The 26749-nt window shown below is 51.6% G+C and overlaps 3 protein-coding genes across 6 annotated transcripts in view; all 3 read left to right on the top strand.

The window, feature by feature from the left end:
* The window catches only part of EEF1AKMT2 (EEF1A lysine methyltransferase 2), a 28986-nt gene extending 24356 nt beyond the window's left edge, over window positions 1–4630 (top strand). For 3 of the 4 annotated variants that reach the window (XR_006345449.1, XR_006345451.1, XR_006345450.1), the window contains 2 exons: window positions 107–198; window positions 4296–4630. The gene's annotated coding sequence lies outside the window, so the exon portion shown is untranslated. The remainder of the gene's footprint in view (window positions 1–106; window positions 199–4295) is intronic. The other variant, XR_006345452.1, reaches the window with a different exon arrangement.
* LOC122708562 (translation initiation factor IF-2-like) lies at window positions 4429–24945 on the top strand. Its single transcript, XM_043924773.1, has 3 exons — window positions 4429–4460; window positions 7873–8597; window positions 17702–24945. The coding sequence occupies exons 1-3, from the start codon at window positions 4429–4431 to the stop codon at window positions 18097–18099; spliced, it is 1155 nt and encodes a 384-aa protein (XP_043780708.1). The 3' UTR covers window positions 18100–24945.
* Window positions 8377–26749, top strand: part of FAM53B (family with sequence similarity 53 member B) — a 112709-nt gene continuing 94336 nt past the window's right edge. Inside the window, exon 1 of the mRNA XM_043926478.1 lies at window positions 8377–8507. The gene's annotated coding sequence lies outside the window, so the exon portion shown is untranslated. The remainder of the gene's footprint in view (window positions 8508–26749) is intronic.

Genomic DNA, 26749 nt, shown 5'->3' with positions numbered 1-26749 from the left:
GGAACCTAGGCAAGTCACTTTCCTTTTCTGGGCTTCAGTTTTTCTTTTTGTGAAAGAGGGGTGTTCAGTACGTGATACTTAAAGTTCCTCTCTACCTCTGTAATAGCTGGGATTGCCATGGACTGGGTGGCTCAAACAACAGGACTTTATTTTTCATAGTCTGAAGACTGGAAATTCCAACATCAAGGTGCCGACAAGGTAGGTTTCGTTCTGAGGTCTCTGCTCTTGGCTTGGCAGCTGCCATCTCCCTGTTACGTTCACGTTTCTCTTTGTGCGTGCTTGTGGGGAGAGAATGTGTGCAGTGAACCAACTCCTTGCTGGTTCTTATGAAGTTCTTGAGTGTTTCTTCTAAGTGCACTAATCCCAAGGTGAGAGCCCCACCCTCATAACTTCATCTAACCCTAATTACTTCTCAAAGGCCCCACCTCCGCATACTGTTTCTTTGGGTGTAAGAACTTCAACATAAATTTCTGGGGGACACACATTCAGTCCATAAGAACTTCTGAAATTGATCTGAGGTTTAGAGAAAAGTTAACAAAATAGATTTCCAACTATATATGGGGAGTTTAAATACTCCATTAGCTAAATATCAGTTGTTAGGTCACTTTATGATTCTTTTAAACAGAAATAGCTATTCATGTATCTGAAAAAATATGTGTACATATAATAAAACAGTTGAAGCCGTCACATGATTTTCAGTCTAAAAATGTCTGTTCATTCATGGGTAAACTTTAGATCTGAGTATTGATTGCCCCTGATATTCAGTTTGTATTCACTTGACACAGATGTTTTATATGAGAAGCTCAGAAATTTACATCTAATTTTTTTACTCCTACCTTAATTTTATTATCTTTTAAACTTCTTTAATTTTTAAAACTTTTGGGCTGGCTGGGTCTTTGTTGCTTCGAGTGGGCTCTCTCTGGTTGTGGTGAAAGGGCTTCTCTTGTCGCCGAGCGTGGCCTCTCAGCCAAGGGCTTCGGTGGCTGTGGCCCCTGGGCTCGGCGGTGGCCGCCCTCAGCGTCCAGAGCTCGCTGCGCTGTGCGTAGCCGCCCAGTCGTGTCAGGCTGTCTGCGACCCCTGGACTGTAGCCCACCAGGCTCCTCTGTCCATGGGCATTCTCCAGGCAGGAGTACTGGAGTGGGTGGCCACGCCCTCCTCCAGGGGTCTTCCCAGCCCAGGGATCGAGCCTGGGTCTCCCGAATTGCAGGCAGATTCTTTACCTTCTGAGCCACCAGGGAAGCCGCTAGAGCTCGAAGGCTCAGTATATAATAGTTGTGGTATGAGGGCTTAGTTGCCCAGTTGCATGTAGAATCTTCCCAGACCAGGGATTCAACCCCTACATTGGCAGGCAGACTCCTAACAACTAGACCATGAGGGGATTTCCCCACCTTAATTTTGATAAGGTGATAAATAATTTGATAAAATTATGATAACCTCAAGAATCTCCCTAATTTGATTCTCCCCTATTTCAAACACACACACTGCACACTCAGAGATGACTGTGTTTACCACTTGAAAGCCCTGGGTTTTTGAGATTTCTACATTCTCATGCCATACAGAGTGTAGTTGATGGGTCTGCCCTTCTACACCTTGTACCTCTTTGAGGCACTGTCAGTCTGTTCTGTAACTGCTTATCCCCGTCAGTGAAATCGAACTATTTTAAGGTACTGGCAAAGTGCCTAGTGTATAGTAGATACTTATTTCGAGTTGGTTACCCTTCAGTACATTTCTTTGAAGCAGTTTGATATAGTGGAGAGAGAAGCAGTTGTGTAGACTATACACGATAGAGTAGTGAATATTAAGTGAGAAAAATAAATGTAAATCATCTTAGCATGATTCCTAGCACACACCAATGCCAAATAAATACTCTTTCCTCCAAGGAAACCTTCTTCCCATTGGAGCTAATGTGTTGAATGGTCCAGGATTTTAACCCTCAGTGCCACCGAGGTAATATATTCGGCTCCATCCTGAGGCATTGGTGCTCCAGGAGGGATGAGATGAGTGAGGAGAGGAGGATGAGGGATAGACATGTAAGAAGGAAAGACTGGGATAGGTGGGGGCCTTTCCAAATATCTTAGATCATACTGCATAGCTCCCCCTTCAGTCTCTAGATGGGGCTGGTGCTAAAAGCACCTTTTTATTTAGTAAGAAATGGAGACCAGATATCGTAATGCTGGATTTTCACGAAATGCCCTTTATAATGTGTTTCAGCAGGAATCCCCCTCAGGTTTCTGATCGTTATCTGTTTCAGAGGTCAGTAGGTAGTAATAAGTGTAGGTGTTGTGGGCAAAAGGTTACTGTGGATGCTTCTGAATTGAAAACAAATGGCCAAAGACATGGTACATTTTCCTCAGGTTTGAACTCCAAGGCTTTGTTTCCAGTGACCACTAACGAGGGACCGGACCAGGGTCCCCCATGTGACCTTGTGTGTGTGTGTCAGTCTCTCAGCTGCGTCCGACTCTTCGCGGAGACCCCACAGACTGTAGCCTGCCAGGCTTCTCTGTCCATGGAATTTCTCCCAGGCAAGAGTGGGTTGCCATTTGCCTCTGTAGGAGGAGATCTTTCCAACCCAACTAGGCCACCTGGAAAACGACTAAGATTTTTATCATTGATTTCCACCTTCATTATCTAGGTTTGATTTCTTTAATCAGTGAATCATGTTTATTTTCTTTGCTGTAAGTTAGCAACTATTCACAATGGCATTTTAAAGTTTGATGTTGGGCAGTACTTTAAGCAGTTTATATGATTTGACCTTGGTTTTTTTTTTTTTTTTTAAAGTTCTATTTTATTTTATTTATTTATTTATTTTTTTATTATTTTTTTTTTTTTTCAGTGGGTTTTGTCATACATTGTGACCTTGGTTTATATTAGAACAGTATGGTTAGTAAAGTACAGTGAATCAGTTGTTTACGCTAGTGTAGAAAACGCTTGGTTTGCAGATTTGTTTACTTATTTAACCTTTTTATTAGTGGTTAAGTGAGTAATGCTTAGAGTGCTTAATATTACTATAGAAATGCTGGCCAGAGGAGTGTCACTTTCTCTAGGTAACTAAGTAAGTCTGAACCATTTTAGAAGAAGCTCTACAGAGATGAGGTGAATACAATATGATGTATGTCATCAGGATAGAACATAATCAGAGTTTCACTACTTTCAATTAGGTAAATATTACAGTGGTTGAATAACTTGGTTTGATCAAGGTGTTTTTTGTTTTGTTTCTATGTGAAAATTAAAAGGAGATGTAAAGTAGTATTTAAAATTGCAAGCCAACTTCTCATTCATATCAGTTCTGTTTCAGGTCGGCTGCAGGGCATGCTAGGAAAATAGGCAAGGCTGGCCGGCCCTCTGACAGCGGTAATGGGTAGGGTAAAACGAAATGTCTCTGCTTTTGGTTAATAGAGAAGACAGCTGAGTAAGGACATTCACAGGCTGGTAGAATGCGTGGGGCAAATGTTCCTTTCATACGGCGCCCAGGGGTGTTCTTCCACTGGAGCCAGAGACCAGACTTTTTTTTCTTGATATTTTAAATCCAAAGGATTCAGTCTTAAGATTGGGTATTTAAACTCTATGAAATCATAAGCTGTATCTTTCAGTTTCCTGTATACCTAATGAAAATGAAATTCGCTCATTTCATTTTCATGGGTAACAGGCAGATAGTGGTAGCTTTGAGCATATCACTAGGGATGAGTTAAAAATAGATTTTTCTTGAGGCAGTGACTTATATGACGGATAGTTGATAGAAAAATTAAGTTAAATTTTGGGCTGAATATCATACTAAATCTGAATTCCACTACAGAATATTTGAAGCAAAAAGTTGAAATGATTTTCATTTGAAGATGACATAAACATTGAGTGTGCTGTTGAGATGTTTTCTAGATTAAATTCAGTGTGTAGCAATATGAAAATATTGTAACTTGTTTTTAGCTATGATTTTGGTAGCATGTACTGAGGTAGACTAGGTTATAGGTGACTAACCATGTTATAGTGATACTAGTTAGTGTCTGTTTCAGCTGAGATCATATATAGATCAGGGAAAGGCCAAGAATTGATTATGCTTTTGAATCTTAGTATTAAAATAGTTTAAGTAGGTTTGGTAAGGTTTACATATGTCAGTAACGTTGAATGTAGATTTACTTTGCCATATTTTTACTTATTTACCATGCATAAACTTTGCAGTGTCTGTTTTTTCATGCTTGAGTTTTCTTTTAGCACATAATACTTACAGGTACTATTAATTTTGCAAAGAAAAAGTAATATAAAATTGAAATAAGTTTTAACTGTTGCTCTGTTCTTTTTAGCTTCCTTTACTCAGAGCCCTTCCATGCAGTGAGTTGCAAGCGTGACATTTGCTGTGTTTTCAGCACCTGCCAACTTGGGAACCAGGGTTTGTGCTCAGGACTCAGGCTTCCAGCCCACACTCTGTGGTGCACAATGCCGTCCCAGCTGGCGAGCTTCGTACCTCAGTGGCGCTAGACGTTCAGTTACAAAGCTGTGCAGACTCACATGCGCTGATTTCAATAGGCAGTCCCCTTCAAGCTGCTTTCAACTCTTATTTTGTATCAAAAGAGTTAGATTGGTATCATTAAATTCACTGCTGTGCTTATTTTTCAATGAAAATAAATTCATTTTCTTTAGCTCCTGAATCAAAAAATGACTGTCTTCGAGAACCAAAGTTCCTCTTAAAAAAAAAGGTGGATGTCTACAGATACGGGGGATAGATTTATATATCTATATGAGACTCCAGCCCGGGCTATAACTCATTGTCATCAGTGGAAAGGTTTCAGAACAAAAGATAAAAAGAATAGAAAGGAAAGAACAGAAAGATTAGTGTGTTGTAACATGCTTATGTAGGTAGGGCTGTTAGTTGAAGCTGGATCATAGGTAGAGGGATGATTATAGAACTTATTTTTCTGAATAAGCTCTGAATAAGAAAATTGCCCTCATAGTAGGCTCAGAATTTGGCTTCCACTGATAACCAAAAACTTTCCATCATTTTCAGAGCAGTGTATTTTGCTAATAACTTGCTTTCAGTAGCCAGTCTCTGAAAATGTTTCAGGTGGACTTGGTGATGTCTATCTTCCCATCATCTATTATAAGCGATTTTAAAAGGTTCTGCTTTTATAAAGATCTTTTCAAGTGTAGAAAAGACAGTGTGAAATGTGAATGACTGGCTTTTAATACAGCACTTGTGACAAAGAAGCAGTGGCTTTGGGAAGCTGAATAAAGGGGTTAATACACATGCATCTGCATACTGCTGTCGGTTCCAACGTGTAACACGTCTGATGTTTGTTTCACTCCCATTATTAGTCTAAAAAGAATGTTATTCTCAGAGACAAACCAGTTTACCATCTTTCAGTGGTCACCACTCTTTTTACAGTTGTAGGTACGGATAAATTTAATGGGAAAAACTGAACAGTATTGACTGCTACTTGCTGAAATATCGAAAGCTTAGCTCCCTGTTGTTTGAACATCATATTTATCTGGTTCTAAAGACACAAACATAGAACACCCACTAACTATCAAGGACATTTCTTAGTACTTAATCAGAACCCAATCTTTACCCTCCTCTGCACAAATGTGCTTAGGTGAATAGTTTTATTAGCTTGTTGATACAAGTTATAGTTGGTTACACCCTTTCTTAGTAAAATACACCCTTATTGTCTCCTGTTGCTTAAGAGCTTTAAACTTGGAATGGGAGAACCGTCTAGTATAGAAAGCCACTCAGTTTCTATCTCCCCAGCAGTGCTGAGTGGACATGTCATGCATACCACATACACAGGCATTCCTTCATTTGCAAGGTCTGCTTTGAGGGGAGCCAGGAGAGCCAGTATTGACTGTGCTTTTTCCCTGGGCTTCATATGTTGGTCTTGGAGTGAGACTGCATGTAGTCCCTACAGTTTATATTTCCCAGGGTGTTCTGTGCCTTAACCAGGTTAGTGTTGGTTGGAAAAGTTACAAGTGATCATTTTTGGATTATTTTATGGATTTATGCCTAAATTGGCCCATGAATTTGCATTTAGGTTTCTGGTTGTATTCTAAATCTGGTTTTGATTTGGTTTTGACCTTTAAGGACTGAACAAAGGTAGACAGCTTAGCCCTCCTACCCCCTTCCCCTGACTGCAGCTTACATTGTTTTAAATCCAGTTTGACTGAGTTTATATTTACTCCTTTGAATTAAGGAACTCTAATGTACAAACTTTTGGGTAGGACTTTTTATAATAAAGGACTGTGTAGTATGGCCCTAAAAAGTGGGACATCATTCTATTCTATAGTCCTGTTTATAGGACTTTATTACATGATGTGGGAAGGTCCATAGTATGGAAGACTAGTGACACAGGCCTTAATGTATATATTTTTAGTCCTTAGACATTCAAATTAAGTAAATAAGAAATAGCTATTCATTGGTTAGTAGCACAACCCCTGAAGCAGATAGTTTTTAGTTCTCTACACTTTTAAGAAAGCCTCAAAACCAGAAAAACAGGCTGCTTTAGGTTGGAAAGGAGGCGTTACAGCAAAGGAGCTTGCCATAACCACAATCCTTGGAGTTTTGTGAGACTAAAATCATCCTGAAAGCAACAAGAATAATGGTTGCAGTAATTGTTTCCAGGCTTGGGACCCCTGAATTTTGTTTTTTAAGTTGACCCCATGAACTAGTAATTGCAGGAATAAACTGAATGTTTGCCAGCAGGAGTCACTCTAGGCTTCCTAATAAAAAGTAAATTAAACTATACCCGTGAAGCTCTCAAAGGCTGAGGTGACACGGCATGCATACGATGGCAGGAGGGCAGTGTCGCAGCATTCTCACCTCATCCCTGTGCCTTTCTTGGTTCAGTCTGGGAAGACTTGGTTTTTGCTTCTTTCAAAATTGGCCCTTGATAACTTTTCTTAAAGCAAAGTTTATAGGTAAGGATGTTGGTACCATATTCTACATGCTAGTTCGGTTTGGCTTCCTTGGGTGAATTGATCGGGCCCCACACCATCTACTTGAATGGAGACACACATCCTTCTCCTGGTTGTGCCTGTCTTGCAGCAGAAGCCACCGGCGTGAACTGTAGTTAGTGTGAAAGGAGATGTTAACTCGTGGTTTTCTGCAAAAGAATGGGTCCAGTGTGATGGGAAACTGAAATATGTTAGCAATAGCCATGAAATATAATAGTTTCCCAAGTGCACACAAGCTCAAGAAGTTAATTGTTCATTTATGTTTGATACTGGGATTGAAACATTGGATTAAAACCAATTAAATATTCCTAGAAGCAACAGAAAAAGTTTCCTGATTTATGAATAGAACCATTGAAAGGGCGCAGACACAATCCATGTAAAGTAATGAGGTGTTTTGTTTTTTTGGCAAAGGAGAACACAAAACAGGCATAGGGAGTTCTTTTAAGAAACCTTCTCTTTAAAAACATCTCTTTTTGGATACAAGGTCAATAAAATAACATACACCAGTAGGAAGGCCTAATGGGAAATCTAGGGCTTCACTTCACAAGGAAAACAATCCCCCTCCCCCAGGTGAGCGGCACAATGAAAATACTCTGCTTATTCTATCAGGGTTACATTCCTGAACTTAAGTCAACATCCTAAGTTACAGAACTAAACATGCTCTGCTTCTGCTTAGCAACCACAAATCCTTCCTTCACCAGTTGCATATATTTTGGATGTGGCTTCCGAAGTACACATTCCTTTATTTCGATCAGCGCCCCGAGTTAGGAAAGGAGCGCTTTATTTTCCAAAAGCGCGACAGACAACACTCACACGGCTCCCTCCGTCCCCTGCCGCCCAGCACGCCACTAAAGCGATGGTTTCTTTAAAACCTCAAAAAAAAAAAAAACAACAAAAAAAAACCACCCCAACAACCCGGAAGCTGGACGTCTGAAGTCCACGCGGCCCGGGGTTTTCATCCCGGCTCGTGCGGGGGGCGGCCCCGGGGTCTCTGGCTCGGGGCCCGGGCGGCGGCGGAGCGGCCGGGCCCCGGGGCCACTTCCCGCGTTCCGGGGCCTCCCAGGCGCGAGCGCGGCGAGCGGCGCGCGGCTCGGCTCGCAGGACGCCCTCTAGCCCCGCCGGCGGCGCGCCGCGACCCCCCCGCCCCACTCCCCGCCCACCGGCGGCTGCGCGCACTGCACCCTCGCCCGCTGCAGCCGCCGCCGCCGCCGCCGCCGCACGCCGCCCGGCTCCTGCACGCCGCCGCCGCCGCGCCGAGCGCCCGGGCCCGCGACGCCGCCGGCAGAGCGCCGGACCCAGCGACGAGCTGCCGCGGTCGGGCGGCCCCGCGGCGGCGGCGGGCGCGGGCGGGCGCGGGCGGCCTGGCCGGGGCCGGTTAAAGGGACGAGTTGCAAACAGTTCAGGAAGTGACAAGTCGATTTCCTCCTCCCCGGGAGCAGCTCCGTACAAAGCGCTCGGCGCCGGCAGGAGAGCGTGCGCGCGGCGGCCGCGCGGCGGGCAGTCCGGACGACTCGGCGAGCGCCGGCGGCGACTGCGCGGGGGCCCGCGGCCGGAGCGTCCCGCCGCGCACAGTAAGCGATCCCGGGCCGGGCGGCGGCGGCGGCGACCGGGGGGCCAGTCCCGATTGGAGGTCCCTGGCGAGTGCGCCCCGGCCGCCGGCGGTAGGGAGCCCGGCTCGCGGGGTGCACTGGCCTTAGCCCCCCTCCCCCCCCCCTTTTTTTCAATATTTGTGTGGCTGATTTCCTTTTGGTCCGCCTGCCTGGTTTCGTGTGGGGCCGGGCGGTTTCTCGGGGCGCTGAGTGCTGCCGCTGGTGCATGCGTGAGACTTGTCAGAGCGCAGCCAGGGGAGCGAGCCAGCACGGCCCCTGCGGAAAAGTCTGCGCTTCCCCGGGGCGGGCGCGGGCACTGCTGCGCGCTGGGGTGTCCCCCCCTCTCCACGTCTCAACTTGAGCCCCGGCGAAGGCGCCAGGGACCCGGGCGTCCCCGTGCACCCCGAAGTTCCCGCATCGTTTTGCAGACAACTCTTTTGTTCGCGGAAGTTTGCGTCCACCACCCCCGGGATGCGGGCACACAGCGGCGGGCTCCGCGGCGGCGGGGCCGGCCGGAGAGGTCACGCTGGGGGTGGGAGAGTGTCCTGTCCGCTGCGGGGGAAAGCCCCCGCGGAGGCCGCGGCCGCGGGGACTTGGGGAATGGGGTGGGGGTGGAGGGCCGTGCCGGCGTGGCTTTTGCACATGGCGAGAAGGGCCGTCCGGCACAGGGCACCCTGGCCGAGTCCCATCTTTGCCAGTCCTTGATTTGCAAGCCCGTGGGAGTCGGCTTCCCAGCTCGGGCTTTCTCTTGGTGGGGTGGGCACGAAGAAGGGGAGGACGCCCAGAGTCCGGGGAGGGCCCTGGGTTTGCATTGCCCCAAGTGCCTTCTCGGCCACCCCCCCCCCCCACCCCAGGTCCCCACCCCCGCCCGCAGACTTGAGGAACAATGCTCGTGGCTCAGTACCGGGTGGCGGAGCCCTGTCGACTGTCGAGAGCCGGGTCCCTCGCTCCCGGACGCCCCCTGAAGCCAGGCTCCCTAAATCCGAACGCCGGGGTTCATTCACACGTACTGTACTTCGTACGACGGTGAACAAAGAACAGCTCTTTGCAGCATTTGATGAATGGGATTCTGCCTCCTATAGGCCACACTCCGAGTCTTCCATACGTTACAGCCTCCGGACTCGGGGGGGGGGGGGGGGAGGGTGTTGGGCGAGTGGCCCCCCGCGCTGGGCTGCGCCCGGGGCTCGGGGACCTGGGCCGGGCGTTTGTGCCGCCGCCTCCGCCAGCTCGCCTTGCCGGAGCGGGTGCAGATGGAGCCAGGCTGACGGTTGTTCAACAGGAACAAATGTTTGTTGAATTGTTGGATGGTGGAGACAAGGGACTGTTTTCTATTGACTGCTGCAGGAGTTGGAATGGCATTGTTTATTGGCCTGGGAAGCCAGGCAAGCGTCTTGTGCAGCTTACAACATATTAGCAGACTTCCAAATGACATACTAGCATATGTGTTCCCAGCAGTTCTCACCGGCTGGAGGGGGATCCTTCCTTGATCCAGAATCCTGGGCTCTGGGTTATTACAGTAAGACGCTACCAGGTTTGAGGACTTGGAAAGGAATGGAGTTAGTAGACTGGGTGAAACTCAGTGATTCTGCAGTTGGCCAGGTTTTGGTTTCATTTTAATTTATTCACTTAACAGTAACTTGTCTCAGTTACAGTTTTGATACTGAATTGCCGATCTGTAGTTCTTTTTTTTTTTTTTTCCCTTCCCCCCTCCCATTTTCCTCAGCTAGGGACAGCTAGGTAAACTGCAAATAGCTACTTGTCCCAGTTGATAGGCCCATGTTAGTGGGAGACGGTTTGGGTCTTAAGTTCAGGCTTGGTAACCCTTGACCCAGTGTCTGTGCTTGGCAAGGGCCAGGATGCTGCCAGCCATGGTCCAGACCGAGGAGCCAGTTCCCAGGGTGCTGCTGCAGTCCAGAAAATGAAAGAGAGGCTTGGGGCAGGTCTGCTGCTTTCTCCCAAATGCCCCCCCTCCAGAGAACAAGGCAGTTTGAAGACCAGTTCCAATAATTCTACCCAAGGACTTCTTTTCCCCTGAGACGTGATTATTGCAATGCAATCATTTTAACATGGAAAGCAAGTTTTAAATAAAAGCTCGCAGCATAGCTGCTGCAGAAGTGGGCTTGTATGTCCTCAGGCTCGCAGGACGAGTAGAGCATTCCACTCTTTTGATTGATGATGATGTTTTTAGTCAGTTTCTCCATCCTGTTTTCAGCTCGGGCTAAGTCGCATGTAGCAGTAGTGTCTTTGGAAGTTCGTAAAATTCTTGGAGGAAACAGGGCTTTAAGATAACATATTGTAATCACGGCTGCTGCACTTAATTGGCATTTTATGGGAGAAAGCCCTGTGGTTACCTCTTAGGCTCTTTCCCACCACGCCTTTTAGCCTTTATTCCCCTGTTGATTCCTTCACTATCGCCCAGCCCCTCCACCTCCCCTGTTCTCTGGGAGCCTAGTGGGTTGGGTGTCCTTTAAATGGGTCCAGGGAGCAGGCGCCTGACCCGTGATGGAAGCTCAGTAAAGGCCAGCCAGCTTTCTTCCCTCTGTGGGAGGCTGGAGAGAAGAGCCTTGCGTAAACTCTGGCAGCTGACAGCAGAGGACGCTGCCGAGCAGCTTGGTGTACCTTTGCATTGCTCTTTGAGAAAGCACACCCTTCTTTACCCACTGCTGGGTGCAGTGGGCGCTCAAGACTGTGCCTCGGACCCACTGTTGGATTGTTGCGTTGATGTTTTACCCAGGCAGTGTGACTTTTTTTTTTTTTTCTGGATTGCATAAAGTGTGTGGAAAACTTTGTTCTTGCCCTTAAAAAAAAAAGGACTGAAATAAGCAAATACTCAGATCAGCACAACTCCCATCATTACCACCACTCCACACACCTTTTTGATGTGTAATAAAAGAAACTTGCAGGCATAATTTGTTATGTAATATGCTGATAATACAAGTTTCGGTTTTCGATGGAAACCAGATGTGGAGGGTCTCTCTTTAATTGATCCAGCAAGGGGGACACTTTAATAGATTCACTAGCCCTTGTAAACCCCAGAGGTGATTTTTTTTTTTTGGGGGGGGGACTTGAGAGGAGAATCCCAAACACGGGACTTTTTCGAGGTTTTTGCCTCTCAGCTTCTCATCTTGCTGCAGCTGTCCTTTTTGTCAGACTCTTCCTCTCTTGAAAGAACCGGTTTGTTGCCAGCATGAAGCACATGGCCGGGTCTGGCAGGGCTCAGCTTGGCTTAACTCTGCTGGGCTCCACTCTCCTCTTAGCCTGGTCCAGCTGCCGGCCTGCCCTCCACCCTCCACAGCAGAGCCTGGCCAAGGGGCTTGGGTGCTGTGAGGAATGCTGACTGCTTTCCCCCAGCTCTTCTCTGCAGTGTCTGATCATCCAGGGAGAGTTGCTGTTTAAACTTGCCCAACGAACAAACTTTCCAAAATCATCGACTCTCCTCTGATTAATTTCTGTGTTTGTTTCCTGCCTAACTTTATGAGGGTTCTTTCTACACGACTGAGTCACCTTTATTATGGCCCAAGGTCGGGGACTGCACTGTAATAGCTGACCCCATTAACAGCAGTTTCATTGCGTGCCGGGGATGTGAACTTTGGAAACAAACCCAGAGGCTTAGATACGCTGATGTGCCCGGAGACTTGCTTTAGAAAATTTTTGTTTTAGCTCAGTTTACATTAACATGATTAATGACCCCAGCCACTGAAAAGTCTATATTCAAAAGCAATTTTACCGTTCCCGAGGGTTCTTCTTATGGCGAAGTAATTTTCTTGGCCAAACAACTTTGTTGTAAGGTAACTTCTTCTTTGATGTTTAATCCAAACCTCCTGTGCACACAGTTTTGGATCAAGGTCTGGGCTTCGAAAATTGCGGGTTGTGGTTTTGGTGGTGCCGGTCTTAACCCTCCCGAACTCTGGTCGGGAGGCACCCCGGTTCTTGTCTCGGGAACGTTCTCTGAGATCCGGAGCATCAGCAGAGAGGGGAGGAAACCTTCCAGAGGAAACTTGGCTTCGGGGTGTCCTGGAGGAGGGATACAGGAGGCTGGAGCGGAGGACAAGCTTTTTTTTTTTTTCTTTTTCTTTTCCCCTTTGCAGCGATGGAAGATACTTGAGCGTTTTCAAAAAACAGAGACGTCTTTGCTGCAGCTGCCTCCTGCTCCTCCTCCTGCTGCTTTTTCCTCATCTTCTTCTTCCTTTTTTTTTTTTTTTTTGTTGTTAAGTGTGGGTTGATTGAGAGGGGAAATGCTGATGGGTGGGTCTGAAAGCAGCCTTAGGAACCCAAGAAAATAAAAACACGTTTGAAGGACTCTGGAAGATTTTGCATTTCAAAGCGTCTACCTTGTAGAATTTCACATCACGTCAGGGAGAAGTGTGACAGGCACCCGGCTTCTTTATGGTTCTCCTCTCCTGCTGCGGGGTGGGGTGGGGGGTTGCTGCACGGGACGCTGCTTTTTGCAGGGGGGAGGGGGGCAGCCTGGCCAGACTGTGCAGGAATATCTCACAGCCCCACCACCCTGGCCCCCCCCATAAGCAGCTGTAGTCTCTGGAGGGACTTTCTCCACCCGGCTCCCCGCTCAGGAGGTGAAAGCAAATCATGTTGGTAAAAAGCCCATTTGACCCCGGAACGCAGGAGCAGGCCAACTCCTGGCTGTTCTGACTCTCCCACGAAACAAAGAAACAGATTCTCCTCCTGCGGTGATATCATGGGGTTCCCAAGATGCAGGCCCGTACAAAAGTTGGGTGCAGCGGGATTTAGCTGAAATGGGTGTGGGCTATTTCAGAAATAATAGCAGTGCCCACTGGTTGTGGAGGCTCACCCTTGCCCAGGGGCTTTGCATCCATTGTCTCTCAACTCTCAAAGCAGTCCTGCAGTTACAGCTGAAGAAACTGAGGCTCGGGGAGGCCCCGGGACACACAGCTGGAAGACCAAGCGTGTGGGGGCTCTGTTCCTTTCTCTCTGGCTCCACAAGCCTGCCCGCGCTCTATACACCGTGCCGTCTATCAGTTTGATCATAAGATGCGGAGGCACCGAGTTCTGTTTTATCTCAAGGCATAAATTTTGTTTAGTCTTGTTAACACCACAGGGAAACTTAGAAATTTTAACTGGCTCTTTCCCTTGCCCCTCTGTTTTCTGCGGTCTTTTTTTTATTTCTTCCCCCTTTAAAGGAGTGATTGAATTCTATTGCTGTATCTGTCATAGGACCAAAGGCAGTGCCTCAGTTGGAGAGACTGAAATGTTTTGCTTTGTCTTTACAAAAGACAGATTCACAGGAAAATATGATTATTCCCAGTGACCTTCTGGGGGAAATGGGAAATAAATCTGGCAGCCCATTAGAAGCATCACCATGTATGCAGATCCCATTTTCCACTCAAAGAGATTGTTAAAAGGATTTCCAGCATTTATCTCTTTTTTTTTTTTTTGTAGCTGAGTGAGATGTTTCAGAGTAAATCATTTTGTGGTACTTGCCACCCCAGGTTTGCACAATAGCACGTTCTGTTTACATGCCCAAAGTAATCGAATAACTGAACACAATTGTCCATCCTCCAGTGTGTGGGCACTTGGTATGCCCCAGCCGGGGCTGGACAGAGGCCCTGAGTTCTGTCTCAGACAGATGGCTCTTTGCAGGTTGATCCTGGTTTGTGTGTGGGGGTGGAGGCGGGGAGGGGGCAGGGTGAGGACACCCATCTCCAGCAAGGGCTGCCTGGCTGGGTCTTCTGGCCTTTCTGCTCCTCAGGGGTTTGTGGGAGAGGCCTGGGACTTCCATTGACTGAGTTTTTAGCATCCACAGAGATGGTCCTCAACCTTGGCTACATGTTAGAATCACCTGGGGAGGTTTAAAAAAAAAAAAAAGTCTGGATGCCCAGACAGCATCTCGGACCAGTTACATCAGGATCTTGGAGAGAAGGGGTGGGACTCAGTGTTGGGATTTTTAAAGCTTCTGAGTTGATTCCATTGTGCATCTAAGACTAAGGCATGAGGACTGGAATAGACCCTGCATATACCTCCCTCTCCTTCGTAGGGGATTAAGGGCCTTCCTGTTCAGGAGTGGAATAAACCTATTGGAATTTTCCACTGCTGCCGCCATGTCTCAGTGAAGGAGAATCTGAGAGGTACCCACCCCTGGGCCCCGTGCCTGCCGCAGGCATCATCCAGGTAGTTCCTGTTTCGGCCCGGTGTTCGATGCGTTGCCCCTGACAGGATTTGGTCCAGCCCCTCTGAGCCACCTCCTTTCTGGAGGGAAGAGGCCAGGTTTTATTGAGTCTGTTGTCACGTAGGCCCCGCGCTCCTTCCGGAGGTTGGGCACATGGTGTCTGTGTGGGGCTCAGGGGCGGGAGGGAGCAGTCTTGTCCATCGGTGATTCTCAGAGAGCCGCTGGTCCTTCTCATCTTGGCTTGCAGTGAGTGTCATAGTGACAGCCACCTAAGGGATCCTGACTGCCCGGAACCTGTCCTTCCACATACTTGGGATCACGTTTTTCGTAGAGCTCCATTTCAGGTGACCAGGGGCTGGGAGAGCAGGAGCTGCCGTGGCCCGCTGATGGAATCTTGCAGAAGGTGAATCCCACCGCCAGAGATGGGGTGACTTTTTGCCTGGTCACGTGGGCCGGTGCACAGAGAGACCAGAATCTGTGCCCCCCCCCTCCCCTGCCCCCAGGTCCCCTACTCAAGTGCTACCTCCTCTCCCGTGAGACTTCGGGACACCGTCTTGTTCGCGGGGCAGCGTGCTGTGCCGCCCAGACACGCAGGCAGCGTGGTCCTTGTCCAGCGCTCTTGAGCCTGGTGAAACACGCCCTCCGACACCCTCGGTCCGCTTAGACCATCCATCCCAGTTTTCACTTCCTCCCCGACGTGGGGGCAGCAGGCCTGCCTTCGGTCGTTGAGGTTGTATGGGTCATGAAGTCCACTGCTGCCCACCGGGGAAACTGAGACCCAAGGGGAAGTGCTGAAACCTCGGGCTTGATCAAAAGGCCTTTGGTCGCCTTGGCAAAGGTTTGTCCATCTGCTCTTCTGGGCGCTGGTGGTGGTGCATAAATAAGGGCTCTTTCTCCTCCACTAGGAGTTGGGTTCGGGCCTAATGAGTTGGTCGGGCGGGGGCGGAGTGTGGGCTGTTCTTCCTGCCTTCATTTAGCAGACACTGATTGGACACCTGACGGGCATCCCTCGCGGGGCTGGCCACTTCATTCATTCACTGAGTTCTCAGCACAGCCTGTGGCTGAGGGACTCGCTCCGTCGCTTGCTGAAAACGCCGCTGCTTAGATGACTTGGCCTCAGGTTCGAGGGACAGTGACCTCCCAGCTCTTCGTGGTGGCCTCCATCCTGTCCCCGCCACCAGTCTCCCTCTTGGCCCAGCGGCTGCCCCCGGGACAGCAGAGATGCGCTTCCTGCCATAAGCAGGGGGCGTCGTCAGGGGGGTGGTCCCTGGCGATTAGAGACTGGGCACAGAGCTGCCACCTCTAGGAGGGGCCCAGGTGGCCACGCGCCAGGGCCTGCCGCGGGGCCCTGGGAGCAGGGTCTGCCCAGGCCTCTGTTCCCGCAGTTGGAGCAGTTCCCCCGGGGGGAGGGGGTGGCTTGCCCGGAGAGCCCACCCTCCTTCCCGCTGCCCTCTGGCTCAAGTGCCCGGCCGGGAGAGGCCTGCGCCACGCCTGGAATTCCCCTTGCTATGGCCTTCAGGCTGGCCCGGGGCCTGGGAGTGCAGGGAGGTCCCGGGTGCCGCCTGCGAGCCGCCTCTCTGCTGGTTTGGAGGTGGAAGGACACAGGTCTGCACGGCCAGCTGCCTCTGCACTCAGGGTGTGGGGGGGCGGCGTCTGTGGTTCTGAGACTCCAGGCGGGGCCTGGGACGCAGGGGCCCCCTCCCCTGAAGGCGCAGGGGCAGTCAGACGATGGGATTCCCTGGAGGAGGGTGGCGGGCCCGCGACGGCTCCCTTGCGGGACCCAGTTTGCTGTGAGACCCCTGTGGCCCCGCTCTCCTCCCAGCGCTTTCAGGGTGGGGTTGGGGGCCTGTCCCGGTGAAGGGTGTGGTGCTGCCCGTGGGATGTAAGCTGGACTGGGTGGGCAGAAGTTCTGCCGGCCAGAGAACTACAGAGGAACTTGGGCAGGGAGGAGGGGAAACCCGAGGGCAGTTTTCAGCTCTGGCATCAGTGCCCGGGGTTTGAATCCCAGGTGTGCCCTCTGCTGACCGACTGCTCTTAGGCACGACTGCTGCCTGGGTTCTCTCATCTGGAGTGTGGCCAGGCCAACGGCACCCAGCCCCTGGGTTGGGGGGAAACCGAGGGAAACCACAGTTAGGTACACTCAGCCCTGTGGACGTCGGGGTGCTGGCAGGCACGTGCTGTTGGGGGGACAGATGAGGGGAAGGACCGGGGCCACTGTCCCTGTGGCCAGTGGGCGACTGGACGAGGGACAGAGCAGTGGGGACTTAGCTTGGAGCTGGACCTGGCTGGCCAGATGAGACTAGGTCAGGTAGAGAGCCTTTCTTCACCCACAGGCTCCCTTGGCAGATGTCTCGTGATTTAGGGGGAAGAAGGGTTGAAAGCCCATGTTATGATTTAGTTTGCAGTGTGTCTCTCTAAGAGTTAAGATGGGCGAAATCTTTTAAGCTTTTTTGCTTGGTAAACAAAATCTCTTGTTTACCATAGGTGATCGAATTTGGTCCTGAGCATAGAACATTGGATGCGTGTCATGGTGTGGCTGCAGCATCTTGGCTCCGCCCTTACCACCGCCTGGGAAGGAATTCTGTGGCCACTTCCTGGCCCCACCCCTCTCAGGACTGAGGGGTCCTTCACTGTCTTTAAGGTTCTTTGCAGACTCTCCACCGCTGATGTCTTTACTTTGCCCCTCCCTTCAACTTGCCGAGCTGCCTTTCATAACTGCCTGTGTCCTCTTGGGTCAGGTGATGTGGTTGGAGCTGGGGCATTTGCTGGGGCACCTTTCACCAACTCCTGGGGTGCAAGTCCACTGCCTCCAGAACCCCTCTGGCCCCCCCGGATGTAGCAGCAGTTTCTCTAGCAGCAAGAGCTTATCTAAGCTCATCGGAGCTTTTGAAACGAGTCCTTGACTGGGATGCTGGAAGGAAGGGCCGTCCCCTCCCCAGTGATTGTAGGCCAGTGGTCCCTGGCGGTCTCCACTCCCCACGTCTTTTTATTTTTAATTTTATCTTTCTGCTTCTTTGGCCACTCTGCGCAGCCTGCGGGATCTTCGTTTCCGGCCCAGGGATTGAACCTGCGCCACCCACAGTGGAAGCACGGTGTCTTAACCCCTGGACTGCCAGGGAAGTCCTCCTGGTGTCTTCCGAGTGTCCCCTTGTCAGCCCCAGCCTGGCCCTCCTGTGGGGTGAGCAGGGTGGACAGTCTTGGCCAGAGGGGTTGCTGCTCTGCTTCGGACAGCTTTGGGGAGACCCTTTCCTGGGGAGACCTTCCTGGGGAGACCCTCTCCTTTGGGGAGCTCTGGGGAGACCCTTTCCTGCAGGGGTGTGCAGACTATTGACTGAGTCTGGGCAGGTGTCCCGACCCTGGGCTGTAGTCGCCACTGCCCTCAGTCTGGCTTGGGTGGCTGGGGCTGGCTTTAGAGAGCTCTTCTCGTAGAGGACCCATGGAGGTGGCCGGCCTAGGGTGGCCTCGAGACAGACCCTTTTCCTGGACGTCACGAAGCTGAGTGACCGAGGGGCAGTGTGAGGGGGTGACCAGGACATCCGGGCTGCCTCCGCCCTTGCTGGACGCGGCAGAGCCTGTCATCCCTGCCCTGTGTTCCTCTTCAGATGTATGGCTCCTTCTCTGGTGACCACAGAACACTCTGCATGCTGGTTCCTCCCTGCCCCCGCCCCACCCTGCCGCAGCGCCGTTCAGTCAGTGGCTAGGAAGCGCCTACGGTACGAGTCAGCATCTCTGAAGAATCCCGAGATGAGTGAACCGAATCCCTGCCTTTGAGGAACTTGTGGACTTGAGCCGCAGACGGTCAGACTGCACTTGGGTTCACTCACTTCCCACCACGTGCCTGGGCAGTTGGTGTAGTGGATGCTGTGTGGGTCCACGGGGCGCTGGTGAGCCCTCAGTCCCGTGGGAGTCACGGGGGGTGGTCATTTAAACCGAGCCCAAGGGAGCAGGGCTGAGCAGGAGGCTTGAGGAAGGAGCAGGGGTTTGGATGGATGCAGACTGCAGAGGGGAGGGATGCATGGAGGCGTGGCAGCCGGAGACCACCCCACGTGGTGGAGGACGACCTTGGCTCGAGGGTGGGAAGCGCACCCCCGGGCCTGCAGCTCAGCCGTGAGTCAGGATGGCGCGGGAGCCAGACGGAGGCGTCCGGACTTTATCCCGGTGGGCTGGGAGCTGGAGGCACTTGCTGATGCTTCTCTCTCTGGGAGGCTTGGCGCTTGGGGAGCAGCACTGAGGAGTGGGCTTGGAGCAGACACCTGGGAGACCACAGAGTGACCCAGGAGAGAAGGCAGGGGTCAGGGCCAAAAGAGGTAGTGATTGGTTAGTCGGACACTCGCTGGAAGCTGGCGAGGAGGCAGCTGGGAGGAGGTGATGGGAACGGCCTGCTCTTTACCAGGGGCCCCCTTCTGGGAAGACTGCTCAGGGGGCCCATCCGTTTGACCTCTGAGTGACCTCCCAGGAGAGCCCAAGACTAGCCCCCTACACAGGGAATTGTCACCAAGTGGCATCTCCTTGCCCGGAGGCATGTGGTTTGTGTTGATTTTAGTTGCAGCTCTTGCTTTCAGTGGGGGCGCTTGGAATTCCCAAGACCTTCCAGAGTTCCTTGCCTGCACCTGCAGTGGAACTAAAGAAATCAAAATGAACAAAGCCTTTTGGCATTGCATGAGCTGGAAAAGTCTGATTCAGTATAAACCTGCCTTTTTTTTTTTTTTTCTTTTCCCCTTAAAGGAAAAGAAAGTAACCACGTTGGTGTGATGGAAAAAAGAGTCTGGGTGCCCTTTGGGCTCTGCTGTAGCGTGTTCTCGCTGGTGATCTCAAAGGGTGGGGAGTCGCTGACACAGACTCGCGAGAATGTTCTGCATGGGTCACCTGGCGCCTGGCGCTCCTGTGGACTCCACACCCTCAGATGCCAGCCAGGATTCCAGGCCCCGGTGGCTGCGTGGCACGTGACTCAGGCCCAGAGGACGATAATGAAGGAAAAGAGTGAACCTCCGAGGCTGGGCCCTAAAGCAGCCCTTCACGGCTTTCGGGGTGTGTTTTCCAAGCCCTGTGGGGGGTTTTGTACATCAGCATTTAGTCTTGAGGAGAGAAGTTAAGTAAGCTGGCTGCTCCTGTTCATCTGATTCCCAGGCCAGTTAGCAAACACCCTCACTTTTTTTAGAAAGAAAAGTAAGAGAGCGATCAGGCCTGGCGGAGGCCAAAAGGGACCCCAAAGGTGAGCTGTAGAGCAGAGGGGAAGAGCCACGCGCGTCAGGCACCTGGGCTGCCGGCTGAGGCGTGTAGGGGATGGCTGTCTGCAGGTGATTGGGTTCTAACTTGCTTAAATGGAAAGTGTCCGATTTTTAAACCTTTTGTAAATTCAGGCATGTCCTTGAGGGCTGCAGAAAAGACCCCGGGACGTTTCTGCTCTAGTTTGTGGCCCAGAGTCCTCGACTCAGCCTTGGAGGATCAGGGCCAGCCTGGCACGGGCTCTGGGTCGGCCCGATGGCCCCTGGCCTGCTTGTGCCCTCCTCGGCTTTGAACCTGTGTGCGGATGCCCGGCCAGCCCTTCGCCTGCACCTGCTAGAGAAAGAGCAGGCTGGCTGCTTCTGCACAGGGTCTGGGTGGATCTGTGGGGAGACCAGGTGAGGTCACGGGAGGCGGTGGGTGTAGACCGTATGGTCTGCAGAGCTCAAGATGTTTATTGTCCAGCTTTTTACAGAAAAATAACAAGCTGACCCACTCCCTGTAAGGATGGGTCTGTATACCAAACCTGTGCCGTTCAGTGTGGTAGCCGCTAGCCACGGATAGCCACTTAAAAGTTTTTTCCAACTTTATTGAGGGATAATTGACAGTTTTGATGGTTTAAAATTAAAACAGAGTGGAACTAAGAATTCAGTTCTTCACTTGCACTAACCACTGATCACGTGCTCAGTAGCCACGTGCAGCTGTTCACGGTCACGTTGGAAGGCACAGATATAAAACGGCCCAGCTGCACAGAACATTCTGGGGGCAGAAGTGCGCTAGACCTTGTGCATGTGTTAAATTGTGTCTGATGCTTGCAACCCCGTGGACTGTAGCCCACCAGGATCCTCTGTCCATGGGATTCTCCAGGCAGGAATACTGGAGTGAGTTGCCATTTCCTTCTCCAGCGGATCTTCCCGACCCGGGGATCGAACCTGAGTCTCCTGCGTCTCCTGTGTTGGGAGGTGGATTCTTTACCCCTGAGCCACCCGGGAAGCCCATACCGTCTCCCAGTCCGTGAGGGAAACAGAAGTATAGAGGAGGCACTCCAGGGAAAGAAAGGACACAGACTTCCCTGGCTCTAAAACACAGGGTGCAAAGTGAGTTCGTTGACTCGGAGGTGATGGAGACATGTGTGATGCGACAGAGGGGGCCTTGGCCTGGAATGGAGAAGCTGCCCCCAGAGCTTCCTTCTGCGTGACTGTGGGCAAGCCCCTCACCCCGAAAGGCACGGTGCCCAACTCCAAGTGAGCAGTGGCTGTGCAAGGGTCCCTGTCAGTCCTGCTGCTCCAGCCTGTGACCCCAGCTCCTCTGCCTCCGGCTCCTGGCTCACCTGGGCCGGTGGCCGCATCAGCTCTGCAGTGCCCAGCACTTTCCCCCGCTTGTGTGTGTACACGCACGGGTGCACACACACTCGCTGGGCTGTGTGGAAGTCCACAGAAATCCTGCCTTGCCTGTGTTCTGATCACACTCTGCTCCAGAGCATCTAGACCCGATGGGTCGTACCGCTGTTCCTCCTGGGCTAGGCTGGGAACATTTTTGGCTTGATGGAATGGCCATGTTTTGCATGGGCAACAGATAAGTAACTACTTTATTCATTCAGAATGGTGGCTTCTATGTAGCATGAGGAAGGAAGAGACGTTCCAGGCCCCGCCACTAGCCAGCATCACGTGGCTTTCTCCTTAAGATGCCGTCAGCTGCAGCGCTGGGGCAGTCTGTTGACTAGCTGGGAGCTGGGCGGAACTGTAGCTCTTGTCTCGCTTGGTCCCCACATTTGCTGACTCCCAGCCCCTTTGGAAGCTAGTTAGGGGTAGAGTCCTTCCGAGTTGGGACAGCAAATGTGGAGCACGTGGATGTGAGTTCTGTGCGTGGGCCCAACTGTAAATGCGTCACTGCTGGAGCCGTTTCCCCGCATTGCTGGGCGCTGGTGGAGTCTGAAGGTGGAGAAATGCCGTGGGGTTGTTCACTGCTGAGCTGTCCCGGGCGGGGGCTCACGGCCTTCACGAGATGCTGCATTTTGTCGGGAGTCCAGGCCACGTGTACCCTTGGGAGCGGCTGGGCCTGCCCACATTGGGTTTCCGTGAGTCCAGTGTGCTCGCATCACCCAGCTTGGTACTTACTCCTGTTGTGTCAGGATGAGAACATCTCCAAAATGCAAGCCTAAGATATCAGGAGAAGCTTCCCGGACTCTGGGCAAGAGTGCAAAAGGGAGAAAACCAGAGAAGCCTGGTGAATTTAGCCATGAAAGAAGTGCTTGGTGAGGAGGAAGTTGGGGTTAAGAGGACACGCAGCAAGAGCCCTGGAAGCCCAGACTTGATTGCGTGCCCGCCTCTGACACCCTGCGTGCCCGCCTCTGACACCCTGCTTACCTCCAGCCAGCCACTCAGGATGGTCTCCGGTGCCGGACCTCTGTAGCCGATGGGGGCCCAAGAGCATTGGCAGATTGGGCTGTGCCCAGGATTGCTCAGTGCTGGCCTCACCACCCAGAAAGGGGCAGTGTATGTGCCCCCAAAGAACCCTGGCACAGCACGTTCACAGTGGAAGTGGCTCATTACTTGGGGAGCTGGCATTGGGTGACCACCTGCTGTGTGCCGGCCCTGTGCCTGTATTTTGTCTGATGGTCACCCAGGCAATTGGCTGTTGGCTAATGAGCCTCACTCCACAGGAGGGAACTGAGCGCTGGGAATATCTCTTGAGTGCAGGCCCATCCTCACAGGCTGGACCCCAGTTCTCCTGTTCTAAAGCCTATCTCTCTTCCACACCCCATGTCATCCCCCATTGTGGACCGTGCCACCATTTGCAAGAGGAGTCTCTTCCTTCTCTGGACAGCAACCCCCTCACCCCCCCCCCCCCCCACCCCCACTATGGTCTTATCATGGCCTGCGGGCAGAGAAGTAGGTTGCTCTGTGGGTTGACATTTAAGAAAGCCTACTTGATGGAGCTGTCCCTCTAAATGTGTGGTTGTGGTACAAGAAGGCTTCGTTTGTCCCAGGTTGTTTTGAAATCAGAGTCAGGAAACCCCCGTCTCATTTCTGTATCTTGCATAGATGTCATCAAAACAGAATCCTGTGTTCTGTGCGGGAGTCGTGATCGAGGAAGCCAGCCATGCGTAGGTGTCAGGGCTCCAGAATTGTCTCTTCCATCTGCTGGCTTTACTTGGATTTGTTTAAAGAACTTGGCGTGGAAGCTCCCCTTCCCTGATGCCCCACTGTGGGAGAGGCTGGAAGGGAGCCCTCCCGGGGAGGGTGGGGCAGACACGGGCCGTCCTCTGCTCCCAGTAAGGCCGCAGCTCGCCCACCTCTCTGAGCACGCGGGTGGGAAGGCAGGCCTCTGCCGTTAGGGATTGCGAGCATCACAGTGCTACCCTGGTGTGCTCAGGATTTCAGACAGTCTGCGCTTTCTAGTCCTTTTTAGGGCTTCCTCTAAGTCAGAACCAGCCAGGAGGGATACAGATGGATATGCGTGACTGTGGGGTGCTCAGGGCGAAGCCACCGGGCTCTTCGAACCGAGATGAAGTATAGTTGTCTGGGTGACTTCGGAGCTTGAGTAGTCAGCATCCTTTAGAGCAGAGGCTGTGCGCCCACAGTCTGGGGGCCAGATGTGGTCCCCTGGCAAAGTTTGTTTGGCCCCCAGGGAGCTCTAGGCACTTCTGCATTTCTTGACAACATTTAAAAGCTGGGATTGTACAAAGAAGTCTAGATTGTCAGCTTTTTCTGACACATCAGAAGATCTTTAGTATTATCCTGGGTCCTCTTCCCCCCTCTCCCCTCCACAGCCAGGCAAGGGTAGCCAGTCATCCAGCCCCCTGGGGGCTCCCTGCTCTGCATCACAGTTCCTGCCCATCGGGCTTCACTTGTTTCTGTTCCCTGCTTAGCTCTGGAAGATGTTTGAGACTGCTGGAGCGGACATGCCATGCAGAAGACAGATTTAGGGTTTCTGGTCCCCTGGGTTGTATGGTTCAAGGTGCGCAGTGGTGGAAAGGCCAAGTGCACAGTCATTCCCTCCGTTAACTGGCTGCTTGTGCCACCTGCAAGGAAGCCGACAGAGATGAGCCAGGGAAGTGCTTTGTTCATCCCCCTGGGGCTTCCCTCTGGCTGCTCCCGCTGAAACTGCCCGCTCGACCCCCAATCAGCTCTGTGAAAAATGACCCTTGACTCTTGGAAGCCAGTCTCCACCCTGGGGTTCCCTCCGGTTGCCCTGCAGATCGTTTCTGTCCCCCCCAAACCCCCTGCAGTCACACTCAGTTGCTTCACCCAGTTTAATCTTCTTAGTTCAAAAGTGCTCCCATGATTTTAACAGATGAAGTGGGATTTTCTTTTTTTAAACAAAGATTTAATCTCTAAATTATCTTGACAGGCAGTCTAGCTGCCATGTATCAAGTAGATAACTTCTGCTGGTGGTCGAAAGAGAAAAAAATTTCTCAGGGTAAATGAGAACACGCTTCTCAGAGTCTCTCAGCTTATTCTTTTTGACAGAGACTCAATGAACCAAGTGGAAGCAGAGAGCCTCCAAATCGCAATTTCTATTCTTTTTTTTCCCCAGGAATTGAGTTTTTCTTCTCGTATTCCTCCAGGTATTTAGTATCAGTCACTCCTTTCATTTACTCTTTTTTCTTCAACCCCGTTTTTTTCCTCCTGTTGTGGCAAATATTCTGCCTCCCCATCTGCCTCCTCCTTCCCTCCCAGTCAGTCCACTGCATGCCTGTGGGCTTTGTCCAACCCCCGACCCCCCAGGGCCAAGACTCCTGAGAAGGAACCCGAAGGCCCTGCCCCCACTGGAGTTCTTGAGAGCATTCTAGGGGCTGCTAGAAACTCATCAAGGACAAGCACTGGGTCATCTTTATCTAAGTCCCCAGGTTCTGTCCCAGATGAAGTGCTGGGGGTGGGACCTAGACCTTCTACCCCTTTCTGACCTCATGGACATTTGCATGAGACTGAAACCAGTCCATCCTAAAGGAAATCAACCCTGAATATTCATTGCAAGGACTGGTGCTGAAGCTGAAGCTCCAACACTTGGCCTCTTGATGAGCTGCCTCACTGGAAAAGACCCTGATGCTGGGGAAGACTGAAGGCAGAAGAGGGCAGCAGAGGAGGAGACGGCTGGACGGCATCACTGACCCAATCAATGGGCATGAATCTGAGCAAACTCTGGGAGAGAGTGGGCTTCCCAGGTGACGCTAGTGGTAAAAAACCTACCTGCCAGTGCAGGAGACATAAGAGACGCGGGCTTGATCCCTGGGTCAGGAAGATCCCCTTGCGAAGGGCGATCCCCTGGCGAAGGGCGTGGCAACCCACTCCAGTATTCTTGCCTGGAGAATCCCATGGACAGAGGAGCCTGGCAGGCTACAGACCATAGGGTTGCCAAGAGTCTGACTCGACTGAAATGAGCTAGCATGCACGCTAGGAGATAGTGAAGGATAGGGGAGCCTGGCATGCTGCAGTCCTTGGAGTCACAGAGTCACAGGACTTAGGGACTGAACGACAACTTTGATGGACCCCATTTCTTTCATCTGCAGAATTGTCCTCCCCTCCTAAGTATCAGGGTTCTAAGGACTAAATCAAGTAGAACATTGGTTTTCAAACTTTGAAGGAGCATCAGACTCACCTGGAGGGCTTGTTAAAGCCCTGATTGCTGGCCTCTGCTCAGAGTGCCTCTGTTTTACTCGGGGTGGGGAGTGAGACTTAGCATTTCTAACAAGTTCCCAGGTGGAGCAACTTGCTGCTGGTTCTGGGACCATGACTTTGAGAACCACGGCCGGCACTGGTAACCACGTTGTTGAAGGAGGCTCCAGCGTCCACCCCAGCAAGGGTGTGGTTCCCAGCCAGCGACTCCGATGCCTGCCCTGCTTGCGATTCTGATCCCCTTTTACTTTCTTGCTCTGCAGAGGTACACACAAAGCTTTCCATCTTTAAAAAAAAAAATTTATTGATTTATTTGGCGGCTAGGTCTTAGCTAGTTGTGGTACATGGGATCTTTTGAGTTTTGGTTCCCCAGGTGAGTTTATTTACCCTCTCTCGTCAAGGAAAGGCCACGCTTGGGTTGAGCTCACATCTGCACGGAGATGCTGGGTAACCTTCCTCTTCGTGGGTTGTTCCCTTCACGGTGTGTGTGCTCGGCACCTGCTTCCCACGACTTTGCAGGTATCAGTCTTGAGGCGGAGGCGCCCTTTGACTCAGGTGTCCTGAAATCAGTCCTGTTGTCAGTGGCAGCTGCCCGCCTGCGAAGACGGATTTCATCTCATTTTTGGTTTTCCGTTGTCCCGAGTGAAATCTGAAATCGCTGCCTGTCTCCCATCTTTAGCCTCAGATGGAGTAGCTGGAAGTGATGGCAGGCACCAATCTTGCCTCACTTTGCGGTTTTCCATGCAGTTTTGTTCTGCAAAGGAGTGTCCACTCCCCCCGCCTCCGCTTCCACCCCTCGAAGACCAGGGGGACAATAGAGCAGTCATGGTTTTGAATGAAGCGTTTCTGTGCTGTGTCTGGGGCTCGCTTCTCGCTGCCCCGTCCTCTGCCGTCCCCGGACCCAGTCCCCCCGCAGCTGAAGCACACGGGTCCTTGTGCTTTTGTGCTTTCACAGGCACGCAAACACGTGGTGAGCGCGTGCTCGGCACATGCCTTGATCACATATTTGTGACTCGGGAGTCCGGGACGGTCGTGACATTCTCACGTGGGGCAGGACGTGGCCGCTCCCCCTCCCCCGGGAGCAAGCACAATCGCCGTATTGTCTGTGGGCGGCCGGGCTAGCCGCGTGGGTCGGAGCGGGCTGCCGGCGCGCTGGGAGAGCGGAGTAGCTGTTTCGCCCTGTGTACCTTCCTGCTGCCGTTTTATGGAAGGGGGTGGCATGGGACGCCCTGCCCGGC

Source organism: Cervus elaphus, chromosome 15 (genome assembly GCF_910594005.1).
Source record: "Cervus elaphus chromosome 15, mCerEla1.1, whole genome shotgun sequence".
Taxonomy (NCBI): Eukaryota; Metazoa; Chordata; class Mammalia; order Artiodactyla; family Cervidae; genus Cervus; species Cervus elaphus.
This window is presented reverse-complemented; position numbering and strand designations above follow the sequence as displayed.